The sequence below is a fragment of the Phalaenopsis equestris genome, unplaced genomic scaffold (genome assembly GCF_001263595.1).
Source record: "Phalaenopsis equestris unplaced genomic scaffold, ASM126359v1 Scaffold000054, whole genome shotgun sequence".
In the NCBI taxonomy this organism is placed as follows: Eukaryota; Viridiplantae; Streptophyta; class Magnoliopsida; order Asparagales; family Orchidaceae; genus Phalaenopsis; species Phalaenopsis equestris.
In genome coordinates, this window is record NW_018164496.1 from 1,561,754 (window position 1) to 1,578,425 (window position 16,672).

Genomic DNA, 16,672 nt, shown 5'->3' on the forward strand with positions numbered 1-16,672 from the left:
ATTTTATTATAATAAATCTTTTATTTTTTATTTTTATCTTTTTTTATTGCAGAATGGAAGCACGACTATACAAGGAAGATGGGCAAGAACCATATTAGCTGTTCTGGCGCTTTCTGCAATTGTCACTTAAATAGTGGATTATTTTGTCAAATTATTTTACAATTTAATTCATTTTGGTGAATTTTTTTGGGTTCAATTTTTCTATTTATTAGAGCCTTGTCATGATTTGTAATAAATATATCATATGGTGCTATTTTGATAATAAAGGCTTTCAGTGTTGAAATTTATTTTTAAAATATAGTAATAAATTTTTAATTTGAAATTTATTAGAGATTGTTTGACGCGCGGAACCTCCAAGCAATCCCTTTGGGCATTGCCTGTATCGCTAGTTAGCGCGAGCTTGGATCCCATGAGCCCACCCATTTGAGGACCCCCTCATTTTGTACATATTTAAATATTTCAAAACAAATAACATTTTATGAACGTGTACAAACAGTTTAGCGTATCTAACTAGTCATAAGGGGGTAAACTATATCATATTCAAAATGCATGTATAAACCTTAATGCAGTTCATACCATTCACATTTTTATAACATTCATTATGTAATTTGATTATTTTATAAGTAATGCAAATAAAAAAATGAAATTGAAATACTTGAAACACTCTTATAAATATGACAAATCACAGAAAAGAACAGATAAATCAACATTAGTTGACAAAAAGTTGTTATGGCTTAGAATTAAAAACACGGTTTAAAAAATTAGATCAAATTGGTCAGTTCATCAACGGTCTGGTTCTAGGCGGGCTAAAAACCAAATTAAGAAAAAAGATCGCAAAACAGAAAACAGTGAAACACACAGATTTATATGATTCAGCAAATTGCATACATCCTTGGAGTTCCAGAAGATTTTATTACTCGATAATTACACCTGTCAATCGCCTCGACGATTGCAATAAAGAACAATCTCTCTCTCTCTCCTCTCATTCTCTCTCTCTCTTCCCGAGAGCTTCAAACCGAAGCACGCTATAAGAACCTGAAAAGCTACCAATGTCAAAGAGGGATAATGAAAGGAGCTACCATGCTTATTTATTAAATTCATCATGTCATGAAACCCGTTAGTATTAATCAAATAATTAATGAAGCACATTAATTATTTATTTTTCTCTTCTACAACAAATCATATAAAAATTAAGAACAATTAATTTAGGAATTAATTTTGATTATCAAATCCAATTTGCTGTCAAACATGAGAAAATTTCAATTTGAGCAGAGGATCGATTTTCATATTCGCAACAGGTAGACAACTAGACAACCAAACGGACAAGGAGAATAGAGGCAACTGTTGCAGTTGTGAGATCTATAGATATACCAGCTATGGTGGTGTATAAAATAAACTAAAAGAACGATCTTTGAAGCGAAAAATAGAATGAGAAAATTCACATCAGGAAAAAACAACACAGCGGAACACACAAATTTATGTGGTTTGGCAAATTGCCTACGTCCACGGAGTTGCAGAGGATTTTACTACTTGAAAAATTTACACCAGTTGATCACCTCGGCTTACAGGAGGAATCTTTCACTCTTCATTGCTCTCTCTCTTCTTCTCTCTCTACAACGAGATACACTCCGAGATACACCGGTGAAACTCTACACCAAGATACCCCCAAGAAGACAAACTTACAAAAGAAATAAACTCAATTTCTCTTTTACCACAAACCACCAAGAAGAAGCTAAGAGAGACAATCTTCTTCTTCTTCTTTCTTCTTCCTTCACCGTAAGGAACTACTTCTTGCACTTCTCTTCCTAATATCCCTAGGAAACATTCCTCTATCCCGAGAAAACCGAAGAAAAACTCAAACCGTCACTTCTAAACCCAATGAGAGTCATCTGAAGCTTTTATCACGAACAGGAAGGAACGAATGTATGCTTCGCTTCGCAACTAAGAAAGACGGGAGTGATTGGCGCTTACGGTTCGCGAATCGATGCCAGGAGAGAATGGTCACGACTGTTTCGTGATCTAAGCGGGAGCGCAGAGCGGGAGATCGCGATGTTTTACAATCGAGTGAGCGAAAGCGAGGGTCGAACCGGGATCCACTTCTAACAAATCTCCCACTTCGAGACCAGTACACAAACTACAACATCTCCTTCATCAAACTGATTTCCTCCACCATGAATCTTCCACTCTGAATCCTCTATATTGAATCCTCCACCTCTGCAACTCAAAACCATTTATTCACTCCAGAATACCAACTGAAACTATGCACAACATCAGTTTCTTAAGAGTAACTCCCTCAGTCAACATATCAGCAGATTTCACATAGCTTTGCACATCTGACCTATTTCATGGGTCACTCTTATTTCTGCTTACAACTCTCACTGCATGGGCAACATTCTGCTTCTGCTGAAAGTCTCAACAAAGCTAGCCTTGTACCTCTTACTGACATCACACTCAATCTTCACCTGGTACACCCATTTGTTGTGCAATGTATTCTTCCATGGTGAATGTTCAAGAGCTCCCACTTGCTTGAACTTTCATCTTGCAATATTTTTTCATAGCTCATTGGTTCTTCACTATCTGTCCGTGGAACAATAAGAATTAGTGCCTCGTACCCACTTTCCTCTTCACTTCCATTACTGCCTTGCACTGTGGCCTTTGGTAGATTTCCCACCATCATTTGTTTAAGATATGCTCGTTTCTAAAAATATTAAAAAGTTATAAAATTTTTTTTGTGTGCTTTAAAAATATATTAACTTATTATTAAAAAAAATAATAAAAATATATTAGGTTACATTGATTAAATTTGTTACAAAATAAAAAAAAAATAAAAACCAAGAAATAAAAAAATAATAAACAAAACAAGCCCTATATTCACATAATTAAATTTTTAATATCACATAAAAATTGACTTCCTCATTACATTTTTAAAAGTTAAATACATAATTTCATGCATTGCAGATAAGATAAGATGTCATGTAATTAAAAGATTAAAATTTAGTTTATATCTATTTGAGACAGTCGAAGCTTATTAAAAAGGAACTGTAAAGCTGCTGAAAGATGATCTTATGTTAAAAAAAATTTGTGATGGCTATTTTATAAATTTTTTTTGAAAAAGTCAAACTACAACCAATCAAGATTAGTGAGAAAATATAATTTAGCTTAATTTTTTTGAAAAACACTGTCAAAACTTTTTTCTAAACATGCAAAATTGTGATGCCGTGCGCACCACGACCGTAACGTTACCCGAAACTGACCTTAAATTTACTTTTAAAACTTAGAAAAATAAGCTTGCTTGCATTGCACTAACTTAAGGTGGTATATATGTAAAAAATAATATTTAGATATCCGATATATAAATATTTAGTAAAAAGGTTACATGCATGTAACTCTTCCCAAAAAAAAATTATATTTTTGGCCTCCTATAAAACTAATTTCCCAAAAAGTTAGTTTATAAAAAACTGACTTTTTCTATTTTCAGAGGTACGGGTCGTGTCCCCAAATCGCGCTTCCTCTCGACCGCTCTCGTAACTGGCCCGCTTTTCTCGATCTCTTCCCATCACGTATATTTCCACCTCACCCCATCTAACTTCCCTCTCTGCATACTCTATATCTACGAGGAGTTCATTGCAAGTCCGCGGCTCTCGATCCGTTGCAGCTTAGCTACCGCAATCCGTTCTGCTTCTGCGGTTCGATCTGTATCTGTATCTTTGCACCTTTTTGTTATTATGTTTTGCTGTTTTCATTGATTTGTTTTTGTTCATCTGATGCTCTTGATTTAGATTGTATGCCGATTCTTACTTCTAGGTTCGATTTTGCAGTTATTTTGATGAAATTTTGGCATGTAGCGGGGGTTTTTAAACGTAATGTGAGATATAGGCTGTCCGAACATTTATTTGGAAGAAGTATGAGAATCTGAGGAAGATTTCTAGAACATTTAATCTTATATTTTCTTCAAATATTTGCTAAAACTATGCCGCGGGAATATTTTTGAGTGACTTGAATCCACCCTATTTTTTTAGCCCTTTAGCACTGATTTGATCTTGTTCCCTTAAGCGACAACACTTATTGTTTTTCATATAGTAAATGTGTCTTTTAATCAGGTTTGTTATTTTAGGGTGGAATTTTGAAGGTGGCTCGGGGATGTGGAAGTAATGAAGGGTGTTATTATTTTACGCTCTTCTTGTTATGTGCCAATTTAAAATTATGTTAATCAGTTGGAATGTTAATTTCCTATTGAAAAACTTAGTTGATAAAATACAAGCAAGGTTTGTTATATAAACATAATAGAGCAGAGGCGTTGTATTGTACAAAATGATTGATTTAGGCTCGTCTATCTTCATCAATTGAGCATAATGAAAATACATTTCAACGAAGTTTGTATAAAAAAATGGCTGGGGCGAGTTTGCAAAAGAATTCAAAAGCTTCATCAAATGATGGAGCAAACAAATGTTTCATTCTCATTCGGTTGTTGTTCAGGTGAGCTTGCAATAGAATTTAAACATCATCAAATGAGATGGAGCAAATCAATGCTTCGTTCTGTTTTGTCTGTTTGTTCACTATGCTTAAGTAGTTTCCCTGTATGCAGCTACTTCATGAGTGGTTCCTATTGGTTTTTCTTTGATATTAACAATGCTAGTTTTCAGAGCTCCAAGTTCACATTAATATAATACACCAAAATTCTCTTTTAATGCCATGGTTGCTTCAACAGAATGTGAATTGTGTTATATTTCATAGTTTTTGTGCAAGAAGTTTTTGGGTTAAGTTTTCTAAAACAATCAATTGATGCTATGAATAAAATACAAACAATCCAAATTTAGAATTCATAGTAAACTGACCACTATTTTGACAAGTATTCATTTATTTTGATGAAGGATGAAAAATACACTAAATGAATTTTAAATTGTAATGATCCTTAAGTTAAAAATTCCATGATAAATTTGAAACTATGGGCACACTACATTTTGGATCACAACCCAATTAAAAATGTATAGTGTTGTAAATTTGATTAACATCAATCACAAATTATGTAGAATAAAGAGTAAAAAAGACATAAATTTCTTGAAAAATTTTAGATCCTGCACATATAAGGAGAAGACTTCTTCTCGAACATTGATGAAAATTGCTTGCTACTTCTAATCAGCAATTAAGTTTACACAGTTTATTATTGTTCTTGATCTATGTGTGAGTTACATAAATTTCTTATAGGAATTTTTATTCTAGATCTAGAACACTCGATTATGGCTAGTGGTGGATGTAGCTAAAACTCAAAAGTGGATTAAGCATCAATTTAGGAGATCGTGCACTAAAGTTGGCATGCTAGTAGGAAAAAAAACGCACAATTGTGATTTGAATGTAAATAATTTATGCGAAGATGCCACTTGCTTAATAACATGATTCACAAACAAGTTGTGGAAAGCTAAACATGGTAGTGGGTGCATAATCACATGTGAGAAGTTGCTACAAGAATAAACCATTGATTGGAAGAAGAATTGAATAAAAATAGTAATGTTTTATCCAAATAGAGCTAGATATAGAAAATGTTTACAACCCGATTCGAACGTTCAAATACCAACAATCGAAACAAAATGCGAAACCTAATGAAGTCCAATTCAACAAACCAATGGCCGAATAAATATAAAATCAACCTAATGCAAGGATCAAAGATTTAGTTGGCCCATGAAAATCAACCAAAATATTTGGCAACACATTTAATATTTATAGGCAATATCATAGGCATGCTTACATAGATATCCTAAAATTGAAAATTGAAACCACTAAATTGAAATTGCATAATGCAATTAACTGAAATGAAAGCTTTGCCTTTTTTTTGCGCGGGGGGTGGGGGGGAGTTAAGCATGATTCAAACTTTTAATTTCCCCTTTAACTGCAAAAATAAATATCACTCTCTCAGATTCTCAATTTTCTTCCAATTGTGATTTCTCCTCACATTATCTTAAAAAGTCTCATATATGTCAAAATTTCATCAACACAACTGCAAAATCAAACCTAGAAGTAAGAATTGGCATACCACCTAATACCTATACTCACTCCATGTTGATGGTAAAACGTATACTTATCTCACATCTCAATAATGAAAAAACCAATCAACGTGAGATTAGACATTTTAATTCTCTAAAATTTTATCTTATTTTTGTATCGATTTATATATTTCCTTATGAGAACATTTTCCTTTTGATTGTTAGTATTTATTGATGAAATCATTGGTGTGAGAAAAAGTAGTGCATGTAAATTAATGACCACTGATGCATTAATACATTTAAAGATAATTAAATTTTTTTTTTGTGATGATAATAAAAATACAATAAGTTTCTCAAAGTTATGAGCGGTTGCAAAAGATTATGACATGGACATAAACCTTGTTGGCTGAACTCGAGAGGAAGTTGGATTGGTGTGGTCTCCCCAAGGTAGGGGCGATACAGGTTCTTTCAAACCCATGGGAAGCTCCTCACCATTTGGGCATTATTTGCTATGTTATGGAACTAGAATTGGGGTTATTTTAGTTTCTTTAGCATAAATAATTTGTTTAAAACCTATTATTGGACTTTTTGGCTTGTTTTATGTTATTAAAGGATTTCTTATATGAGTTTTATTATTATTATTATTATTTTTTTAGTGTTGTATCATTTTCTCTTTTTGGTGTGATTGTAACTTGATTGAGAACTGGTGGTAAATCTTCGATGATGCTTGTATGCCTCCATAGCCATTGTTTGACCTCTTGCTTTTTTTACAAAACAAATGCTGCCACCTTTATTTCTCTTTCAAATACTTTTTGATTTTTTACTTTTCCCTTCTCATCATTTTATAAACTCCACAATTTCGTAATTGATTCTTATATGCTCTTTAATAGCCTTAGTTGTGTGTTATTTGCTATTAGAGCCATATAAATTCTAACTTCTCAGGGATTCAATATTAAGATTTTCAAATACTAAATTCAAAATAGCCCAAGCCATCTTCCTTCACTTATCCTAAATCCTACCTCCTCTCACCTTTGGTTAAATGCTCAAAATGCTGCCCTACACCTCATCTGAAACCATAAAGGGATGGAATCCACTATGCCAACAATGATAAACCATAAAAAAAGTGTCCATAAGCTTACCATAGAGGATATGCATTGAGAAATCTTCAAGTATAGCTTAGGCTTGCTAATTTTGAAAGAAGATAACATGACAAAGTCATCTATATATATCTATTAACCTGATGAAGAAGAGGAAGAAATCTATTTCACTAAGAGCCGTTGAGTGATAGAGTGCTAATATCTTGTCGATTTGATATTTAGTACAGGAGAAGAGAATGATTGGATCTGGAGGAGTTTATTGAGTGGCTCCATACATTAAAATTGATCTTCTTGTATAAAGGCATCCCGCTTAACAAAATAGTTAATATAAATTTATTAATTTCAATAAGAGTGTGTCCTTATAATGGGAGAACCTGAAGCTTCAACACCAACATGAAAGAAAAAGCAAGATCATGAATTGGTCTAAAATGAAGAAGATACAACATAAATATCTAGCAGCACACTAAAAACATGATGTTTTTTTGAAGCTTCACAATTTATAACAAAATGACTTATCCATGGTGGTGTACACAGTTGAGTTTGAATAACTTATGTTGAAATGTTAGTGATTGGATCTGAAGGAGTTTATTGAGTGTCTCCATACAGTAAAATTGATCAAAATTGATCTTCTTGTATAAAGGCATCCCGCTTAACAAAATAGTTAATATAAATTTATTAATTTCAATAAGAGTGTGTCCTTATAATGGGAGAACCTGAAGCTTCAACACCAACATGAAAGAAAAAGCAAGATCATGAATTGGTCTAAAATGAAGAAGATACAACATAAATATCTAGCAGCACACTAAAAACATGATGTTTTTTTGAAGCTTCACAATTTATAACAAAATGACTTATCCATGGTGGTGTACACAGTTGAGTTTGAATAACTTATGTTGAAATGTTAGTGATTGGATCTGAAGGAGTTTATTGAGTGTCTCCATACAGTAAAATTGATCTCTTGTATAAAGGCATCCCGCTTAACAAAATAGTTAATATAACTGTTATTAATTTCAATAAGAGTGCGTCCTTATAATGGGAGAACCTGAAGCTTCAACACCAACATGAAAGAAAAAACAAGATCATGAATTTGTCTAAAATGAAGGAGATACAACATAAATATCTAGCAGCACACTACAAACATGATGTCTTTTTGAAGCTTCACAATTTATAACAAAATGACTTATCCATGGAGGTGTACACAGTTGAGTTTGAATAACTTATGTTGAAATGTGAGCTGATAAAGTCAGAGGAGAACACTATAAGATGATATCTTGGAGGTTTGAGGCCATCCGTTGATAAATTGATGTAATTACAACTCTATTGAACCTTCTGGATTCATGACCTTAACTCTAAAGGTGGAGAAACAACATAACAACATTTGGACCACCACATTCTTTAGATAAGGTGTAACTATGAGATAGGGCGGCAATAACAAACCGACCAGTGTGCCAAAACCTTGCCCATGAGAGGAAAAACTAACTCAGGAGGAAGAAAAGACTGATCGGGCTAGTACCCCAAAGAATTTTCCCACCATGAAGTGTTTCAAGTATTATGAATATTGGCACATCGCATCAAACTATCCAAACATAAGAGTAATTTATTTGGTCAAGTAGGGTGTAGTGGAAGAAACAAATAATAGAAACTCTGGAGAGGTAGAGAATGAAAATGAGTCTTAGCTTTCTGCAGATAATGATGACATGTTTGTCGTATGATGAGTTCTCCAAACCAACCCCTTGAGGGATCGTAGTAACTTAGGCATAACATCTTCCATAGTTGTTGTGTCGCGAAGGAGAATGGGATCATTGATGAAATTCTTAGAATAAGGTGTCTGCCCAGATGGCAGACAAGTTAAACTTCACAACTCAGAAATATTTTGAGTCATACTCTCTACTTGATTCAAGAAAGAGAATGAGATTAATTTTGATAAGAGATGTCCAATAGTTTTTTTTTTTAATATCAATTATAAGAGCAAGTGTGGTGTGATGTTGTGCTTGTGAATGTTTATTCTATTTTGTTAGGCCAAATTATTGCAATATGATTGAGGTACATTCATCATATCCACTAGAACACCTACCCATTCATCAAGCCTTGGAACACATTATACTCATGCTTTTGAAGGAATCTGCTTTGTTGAGTGCTAAGGCAGGGTTGGGAATTATAATATCTTGCACTCCATATCAAGAGAGAGGCACCAGTTTGATGATGTTATTGGGATGTGAGAAGGAGCCAACAACTGCATAGTGCAACCTCTAATGGAGGAATTTCATGATGGTTCTGACTACCAATCTACCACCCACTTTATATCCTTTATGACAGATTCAACATGCTATAGATATCATCTTAGGATCTGTTCTTCCCAACCTGCCATCCTGTAAGATGTGATCATCAGAATATGTGGAGTTGCAAAAGCAAGATAAAAATTTGATGGCTTGAGGATTGGTTTGTGAGATTACTTAGTTGATGCCTCATACCAAGCTTGATTTTGTCCGAGGATGATTCATGGCACATTTTCATGATAGCGGGACTGTGAACATGATCACCATCAATTATATGCTCTTTATTCCATACTGGATGATTGTTTGGACCAGTTGCATTAAATTTACAACTTATTTGAGATTGACTTGCGGAGTGGATATCACTAACTGCAAATGAGACACATGAACGAGTGTAAGATAGCTTGCAAGATGGCTGGATTGTTTGAGAGTACAATCATGTCTTTTGGCATGTCTAATGGCCAAGTACTTTTATGCGGCCAATGAATCAAATTTTTTGAGCATTCATTATAAAATTTGTAAATAATTTTTGATGATATTTTAATGTATAATTATTTAGATGAGGAGCATTTGCAACGCACATATAAGTTTATGAAGTTTTTCAGATATAAAAAATATATGGCCACTTAGAGAAGCATCATTTTCTAATAGCAAATGCATACTTTTTAGGATATATTATTTTTACAGATGACATTGAGATTATTATTTTAACAAATGACATTGAGATGGACCCAATCAAGGTATGATCATCATGAATTAACTCGGCCCACAATCCTTCTTTTAGGTGTGTTAGTTTTAGGAATCATCTTAAATCTACTGAAGGTTCATTCTAAACTAACAATTTTATAACAACATCATTGACAAAGCTCAGCAAATCAGACAAATCTGCATGGTTAGATGATTAACATGCTAATGTTGATGCATCAAAGTAGTAGATTAATTGGGGCCTTAGGCTTATATTTTAGCCCTTCTATATTTTAATTAGGTATTTGAAATAGAGTAGATGCCACCAATGTGAGGACCAGAGCCATGAAATCAAGGTGGTCACTCCATCTTCTTCATTACTGGGAATTTCAGTGATTCAGAAGAAAGTATTCTACCAACGATAAGGAATGTTAAGCTATAGTGAGAGCCCTTAGATTTTAGAGCAATTTACTGTTGGCCAATGAGTTCAACATGTACATATGTCTTAAAGCTTTTAAATTTTTGAATAGCCAGAATATGTTAAAGGGTAGATATGTTGCTTGGGTGGAGCTTCTTTCATTTTGCGCTCGAACTTGACATTGAGAACCAAAAAAAAAAAGTAGTTGATGAATTTAGTTGCCATACTTATTTATCACTATCATGTAGTCGAAGGTAGTGAGATCTGAAGTGTTGCAAGACTTATACGCCATTGATAAGAATTCGCTCAGAGATAGTATTTTGATATAAATGCCATAATAGTTAAATGAAAGTAAATCTCTTTCGGCTCACATTGGCATTGGATGTGGAGAGGCGTATCAGACAGTGTCGGGTGTATGATTTAGTTAAGAATTGAGAGCAGAAACCATCTCTTCGTTCCAAAGATGCGTGGGTGGATGTGTGAATAGACTTTATTGCGGGTCTACCATAGGACTGTACAAAATAATGATTTTGTTATAATAGTGGTCGGACCGTTTTTTTCAGGATGACATTTGTACCTTGCTCCATAAAGATGGACGCTGCACATATAGTAGGTGTTTATTTTAGCGGATAATACATCTTCACGGAATACCGGCGACCATTACTCTAGGTAGGGTTGTGAAGTCCATTTCATTTCTAGAGAATGTTATATGAGGAAAGATGATTGCAAAGCTTCATTTCAGTTCAACAGTTCACCCTTAGATGGATAGATAAAGAGAGGTGGTGAATATTAGCTAAAAAAATCTATAGTGTTTTGTGAGCTAGAATATAGTAACATGAAGTCTGCTTTTAATAACTCTACTAGGAAGTTCACATGCCACAACTCCAATGAGATTGCGTGCATACAAAAGCATATCTCACTCAGGGAGTTGGTGCCTATGCTTCTTGCTGCTGAGTTTAATACCGATTCCGAGGCTAGAGCGAGAAGATTCAGTTTTCACATTACCTGGTGAAGCAGAAGAATATCTAAGTATAATATTAATTATCAGAAGTAGGTTTACTAGTCTAAAAAGACTGATCTTCAAGGAAGGTGGCCTGGTGTGAATCAAATTGAAGGAGAAATTTCTATATATTCATTTGTAAAGCTTGAATTTTGGGCTGACGGTCCATCCAAGATTAGTAGAATTATCAACAACATTATGTACAAGATTGACCTACTAGGTGGATACGATATTTTGACGACCTTCAATATTATTGATTTGTCATTGTGTTACATAGATCCAGATGTTTCTAGGGATGAAGGTGAAACCTTTCCTATTCAAATAAAATGATGCTGGCATGAACCTTCTTATCTGAACCCTAGAGGAAGTTGGATGGATTTGGTTGGCCCAAATTAGGGCCTTTCAGGTCGTTCTACCGCCAAGGGAAGCAACCAGCCTTTGGCTCCTATTTGCTACGTTAAACAATTAGAATTAGGTTTAATTTCATTTTTTAGTGTAAATATATCATTTCAAAATTGTTATTGCACTTTATGGCTTGTTTCATGTCATTAATGACTTTCTTCTTTGGTTTTTCTTCTCTTCGAGTGTTTTATATCTTTTTCTTAATTGATCCAAAAAAAAAAAAAGAGGGATCTTTCTTGACACTCACATACCCCCTATTTGCTACATTCTTACACCCTTGTTTCCCTTCCGAATACTTTCAAATTTGTCAATTTCCCTCTCTTCTTCATCTTACAATTTACACAATTCTCTAATCAATCCTCATAGACCATCTACAAACCCTAAATCGGTATCTACTACAGGTTTTAAGATTATATTGTGTTTATTTGGCAAATTTACTAATGTTTGATTTTTCAATAATATCAATGTTATCAATTATTTTTTATTTTTATATATATTTTTTTGTTTTTCTTGGTTGCAAGATTGATACATATGAAATAATTATGAGCGTGGAAGAATTATTTAAGAAGCATCAAGAACTATTCCTTAGTCTAGCATATTTTTGCCCAATGTCTACATGGTAAAGATTTCAGAGAAAAAGAAGTCTACCAGGTTTCAACAAGCTTTTAATTTTATGAGCAAAATTTAGGAGCTAATCCAAGTCTACCTGGTTTCAAAAAGCTTTTAATTTTATTTAGATTATTTACTTCAACTTGCTCTCATAAGATTTAATCCACCAACTTATTTGCTTGCAGAGCTTATTTTAGAATGATAATATATTTATAAGTCATTATTAGATATGCTAAGCATTTATAATATTCAGAACAAATCATGCCATGAGATTTATCGAGAGGTAGGTGTATATTGATCATCTATTATTGTGTGACCATTTGAAGTAAACATAATATTAATTTTATTGTTTTGCTTGTAACTTTATTTTTAAAAATCATAATGATTTGTTTATGATTTTTTTTATATTTTCTACTTGATACCTTTGGCTTAACTATTCAAAATGCATTTGTTGGTCTATATTTTTAGGTATGATAAGTACAGTTTTTGAGGTTGGTTCTGTCTGTGATGACAAGATCTATGAATTTATCAATTTATTGCTATGGTTGGGGAGTGATATGAGATGGCTTTTTATTATTTTAGGATTAGGATGATATTTGTATTCTAGATTGTCAGTAAATTCTAATTTAATCTAATATATGTATAAATCCCCCTCTCATTTATTTCTTCTCTTTAAATTTCTTATATATGTATAGTATTTACTCTCTTTCTGCTCATTTTTTTCGCTTTGAAACTTGAACTAAATGGATTATTCTTATTTTCATTCCATAACTTTCTCTCTCTAGTGAACCCATGATCCCCAACGATGAATCTTCTTTGCCTCCAGTTTAGAATTGATATGTGCTGGTGATTCGTTTGTTGTGATTTGTTTATGTTTGTGGAGTTTAAATATTCATAGATTGTAGCTAAAGATGACAAATTAAATTTAGATAGAATGGATTTGCAAATTTTCAGACTCACATGTGATTATTTTATCAATTGATTAAACTCACATTTTTTTCTCAGGTTGTTTTGGGTGGAGGCTTTAGTTTGACTTTGGCTGATAAGATTTTCTAGGGCAAATTTGAAGATTTATTTATTCTTGGGTGAGCGTTGAATCATATTTTCCTGCTAATATTAAAAATAAGTCTTTCATTTTAAATCTCAGGTAATGGATTTATATTAGATTAAACATTTAAAATTAAATTTTTTTTTTATCTTGTATTTGACATCTCTCTTTTTTTTTTGTTTTGAGAACATCTTTATTCTGGTTGGTAATTTTGATAGATGAAATAATTTGTGTGAGAGAAAGAGAGTGGAGGAGTATTAGCGTTTTTTGTGGAAAAAAAAGATGATATAGGGCGGTTGAATTGCTTTAATAATTTAAGATTTTGATTATGTATTTTGAAGTCAGCCCAAAATTAGTTTAGATTTTGATTAGCTATTTTTTGCTGATCTCTGTGATTTTTTTTTTTTTGGCTTTAATTTAGATTTGTTTTCTTTTGGATTGATATTTGGGTGTGCAGGAAAAATGTTTTTGTTGTGCTAAACTTTATAATGATGTTGTTTCTTACAAGAAAAGTATGTCATAATTTTGATTTTTTTCTGATTCATTTATTTTCATGATAATGGTGTAGAATTGGATAATCTTTTATGACTTAAGCGATGGGTACAAATAGTGCGCAGAAGTTATCAACCAATGATGCAGTGGCCTATTTGAAGGCCGTTAAAGATTTGTTACATGATAATAATGAAAAGTACAATCAGTTTCTCAACATAATGAAGGATTTTAAGACTGAAAGGTTTTGAACTTGCTTATCAATTGTATTTGTATCTATGCTGTTGGTTGTTTGTTTTTCTTTTATTTATTCTTGTTGGTTACAGGATTGATACAGATGAAGTAATTATGAGAGTGCAAGAACTCTTTAAAGAGCATCCTGAGCTAATCATTGGTTTCAGAACTTTCGTGCCTAAGGGCTACAAGATAAAGATTCCTGCGGAAAAGAAGCCTGTTGAGTTCCAAGAAGCATTCATCTTTGTGAACAAAATTAAGGTACTAATCTAAAAGCTTATGGCTTGTTTGGGATCATTTTTCTCTTGGTTTTGTTTTTAAAAATATATTTGTTTAGTGTATTTTTACATGTTTTAATATTTTATTTCTAAATCCAAATTAACTTTTTTTTAGAACACTCATGTAATTTTTAGGTCTTTTGAGCATTTTTAAGAACAACTATATCTCAATCAAATATGCCAGACATGCTTTGTTCCAAATCAAAACATAAACAAAATAAAATAAAAATAAAATGTTGAAATTAAAAAATAAAAGTCATCCCAAAGAGCCCCTTAGTTGTTTACTAGTTTAGATTATTTACCTCAATTTGCATTCCTAAAGTTTAATTCAATCGCTTGTCTAATTGCAGAGGCTATTTCAGAATGATGAACATACTTATAGGTCATTTTTGGATATTCTAAACATGTATAGAATGGAGATTAAATCGATCTCTGATGTTTACCAAGAGGTATGTAGTAATCATTTAATATTACTTGGCTATATGTACTTCAGGTTTGAAGAAGAACTAATCTTAATTTTATTATTTTCTAGGTTGCATTGCTTTTTAAAAATCATAAAGATTTATTTATGGAATTTTTACGTTTTTTACCTGATGCCCCTTCATCAACTACTCATAATGCATCATCTGGTAGACCTTTAATGAGAAATGTCGGGCATCCTTCTACAGAAAAGGTATTCCAATAAGAAATATTTTTATACTAATACCAATGACCATATTGCAACTTAAATTGGTTTTACTTAACACAACATTTGTTTAACATGATTTCTAATCTTGAAGGTAGAGGACAGAGATAAGGATAAAGAACTCGAAAGAGATTACACAAATAGGGGCCTTGAAAGCGATAAAGATAGAGAAAATAAGTTAATTAATCGAGAATCTCCATCCGTATCCAAAGTTGAGGCTAATCATGAAGTTTCTTTATTAAACCCGATTTCAGACCCTCATCCCTCAAGCGATGGCTGCACGCCTAGCTATATTCTGCTGCCAGAAAATGTAAATATTTTATTCCATTTTGCTTTTTTTCATTATTTATTGTGACGATATTTATGAATTTTTTAAATAAATTGCAATTGAATTGCAGTGCTGTACACCACCCGGCCGCAAAACTGAACTTGGCTTATCCGTTCTAAATGATGTTTGTGTTTCGGTGGCATCTGGAAGTGAGGATTATTCTTCCTATCACAGGGAGAAAAACCAATATGAGGAAATATTATTTAAATGTGAAGATGACAGGTAATAAAATTTCCTTTATTCTATGAAAATCTACTTTTTATTATCTTTATTTTGTTGGTTCTACATAATGATAATTTATTATTGTGAGATTTTTTTTTTGCAATTTCAAATGATCTTTGAGAGAGATGATTTTATTAGCAATCACATTTTTCTTCGTTTGCTTACTATTATGACTTCAGGGATGTTTTATAGTTTGATGAATATTGGCTGCTCATTTTATTTAGTGTGCACTGCTAAAATTCTCATTTGTTAATTTTTCAATTTTGTGCTTGTATTTAGATATGAGATGGATATGTTATTGGAGTCGGTAAAATCAACTGCTAAGAGAGTTGAGTTATTGCTAGAAAGGATGCAGCATAAAATCATTAAACCAGATTCTCCATTTCCCATTGAGGATCACTTAACATGTTCGTGTTCATCATTATCATTTGCCCTGTGTGCTTATTTTCATTTTTCACTTAATTACTTTTACTAATTTTGAATCCTACCATTTTGATAGCTCTAAATTTGAGGTGCATTGAACGGCTATATGGCGATCACGGCCTTGAAGTGATGGATGCTTTGCATGAAAGTGCTGGTCTTGCATTGCCTGTCATATTGACCCGTTTGAAGCAGAAGCAAGCGGAATGGTCTATGTGCCAGGCCGAATTTAATAAGGTCTGGTCTGAGATTTTTGCAGAGAACTATCATAAATGGCTCAATCATTCCAGTTTATGTTCCATGCAACGAGATATGAAGAGCTCAAGTCCAGAAGGTACTTGGTTGTAATTTTCTTTTTGAATGTTTAGTGCTAGCACAAATTTGAATCTTAGCTATAACTTCCAACATTCTTAAAAAAGAAGGGTCTAGTTGGGACGGCTGTAGCTTTTTGTAAACTTTGATTGTCAACATCTTACGAAGTTGCGGTGTAAACTATATATATATAGA

At 32.9% G+C, this 16,672-nt stretch overlaps 1 protein-coding gene across 4 annotated transcripts in view; it reads left to right on the plus strand.

The window, feature by feature from the left end:
• The first annotated feature begins 3,484 nt into the window (after positions 1-3,484).
• The window catches only part of LOC110019245 (paired amphipathic helix protein Sin3-like 5), a 14,948-nt gene continuing 1,760 nt past the window's right edge, over positions 3,485-16,672 (plus strand). For 2 of the 4 annotated variants that reach the window (XM_020716841.1, XM_020716840.1), the window contains exons 1-10: positions 3,485-3,686; positions 13,467-13,546; positions 14,078-14,242; positions 14,325-14,493; positions 14,861-14,959; positions 15,043-15,183; positions 15,290-15,505; positions 15,594-15,745; positions 16,025-16,152; positions 16,245-16,499. In XM_020716841.1, coding sequence (XP_020572500.1) covers positions 14,106-14,242; positions 14,325-14,493; positions 14,861-14,959; positions 15,043-15,183; positions 15,290-15,505; positions 15,594-15,745; positions 16,025-16,152; positions 16,245-16,499 — 1,297 coding nt within the window. In that variant the 5' untranslated portion in view covers positions 3,485-3,686; positions 13,467-13,546; positions 14,078-14,105. Of the gene's footprint in view, positions 3,687-12,485; positions 12,504-13,466; positions 13,547-14,077; positions 14,243-14,324; positions 14,494-14,860; positions 14,960-15,042; positions 15,184-15,289; positions 15,506-15,593; positions 15,746-16,024; positions 16,153-16,244; positions 16,500-16,672 lie in introns of those variants that run through there. The other 2 variants (XM_020716842.1, XM_020716843.1) reach the window with 2 other exon arrangements.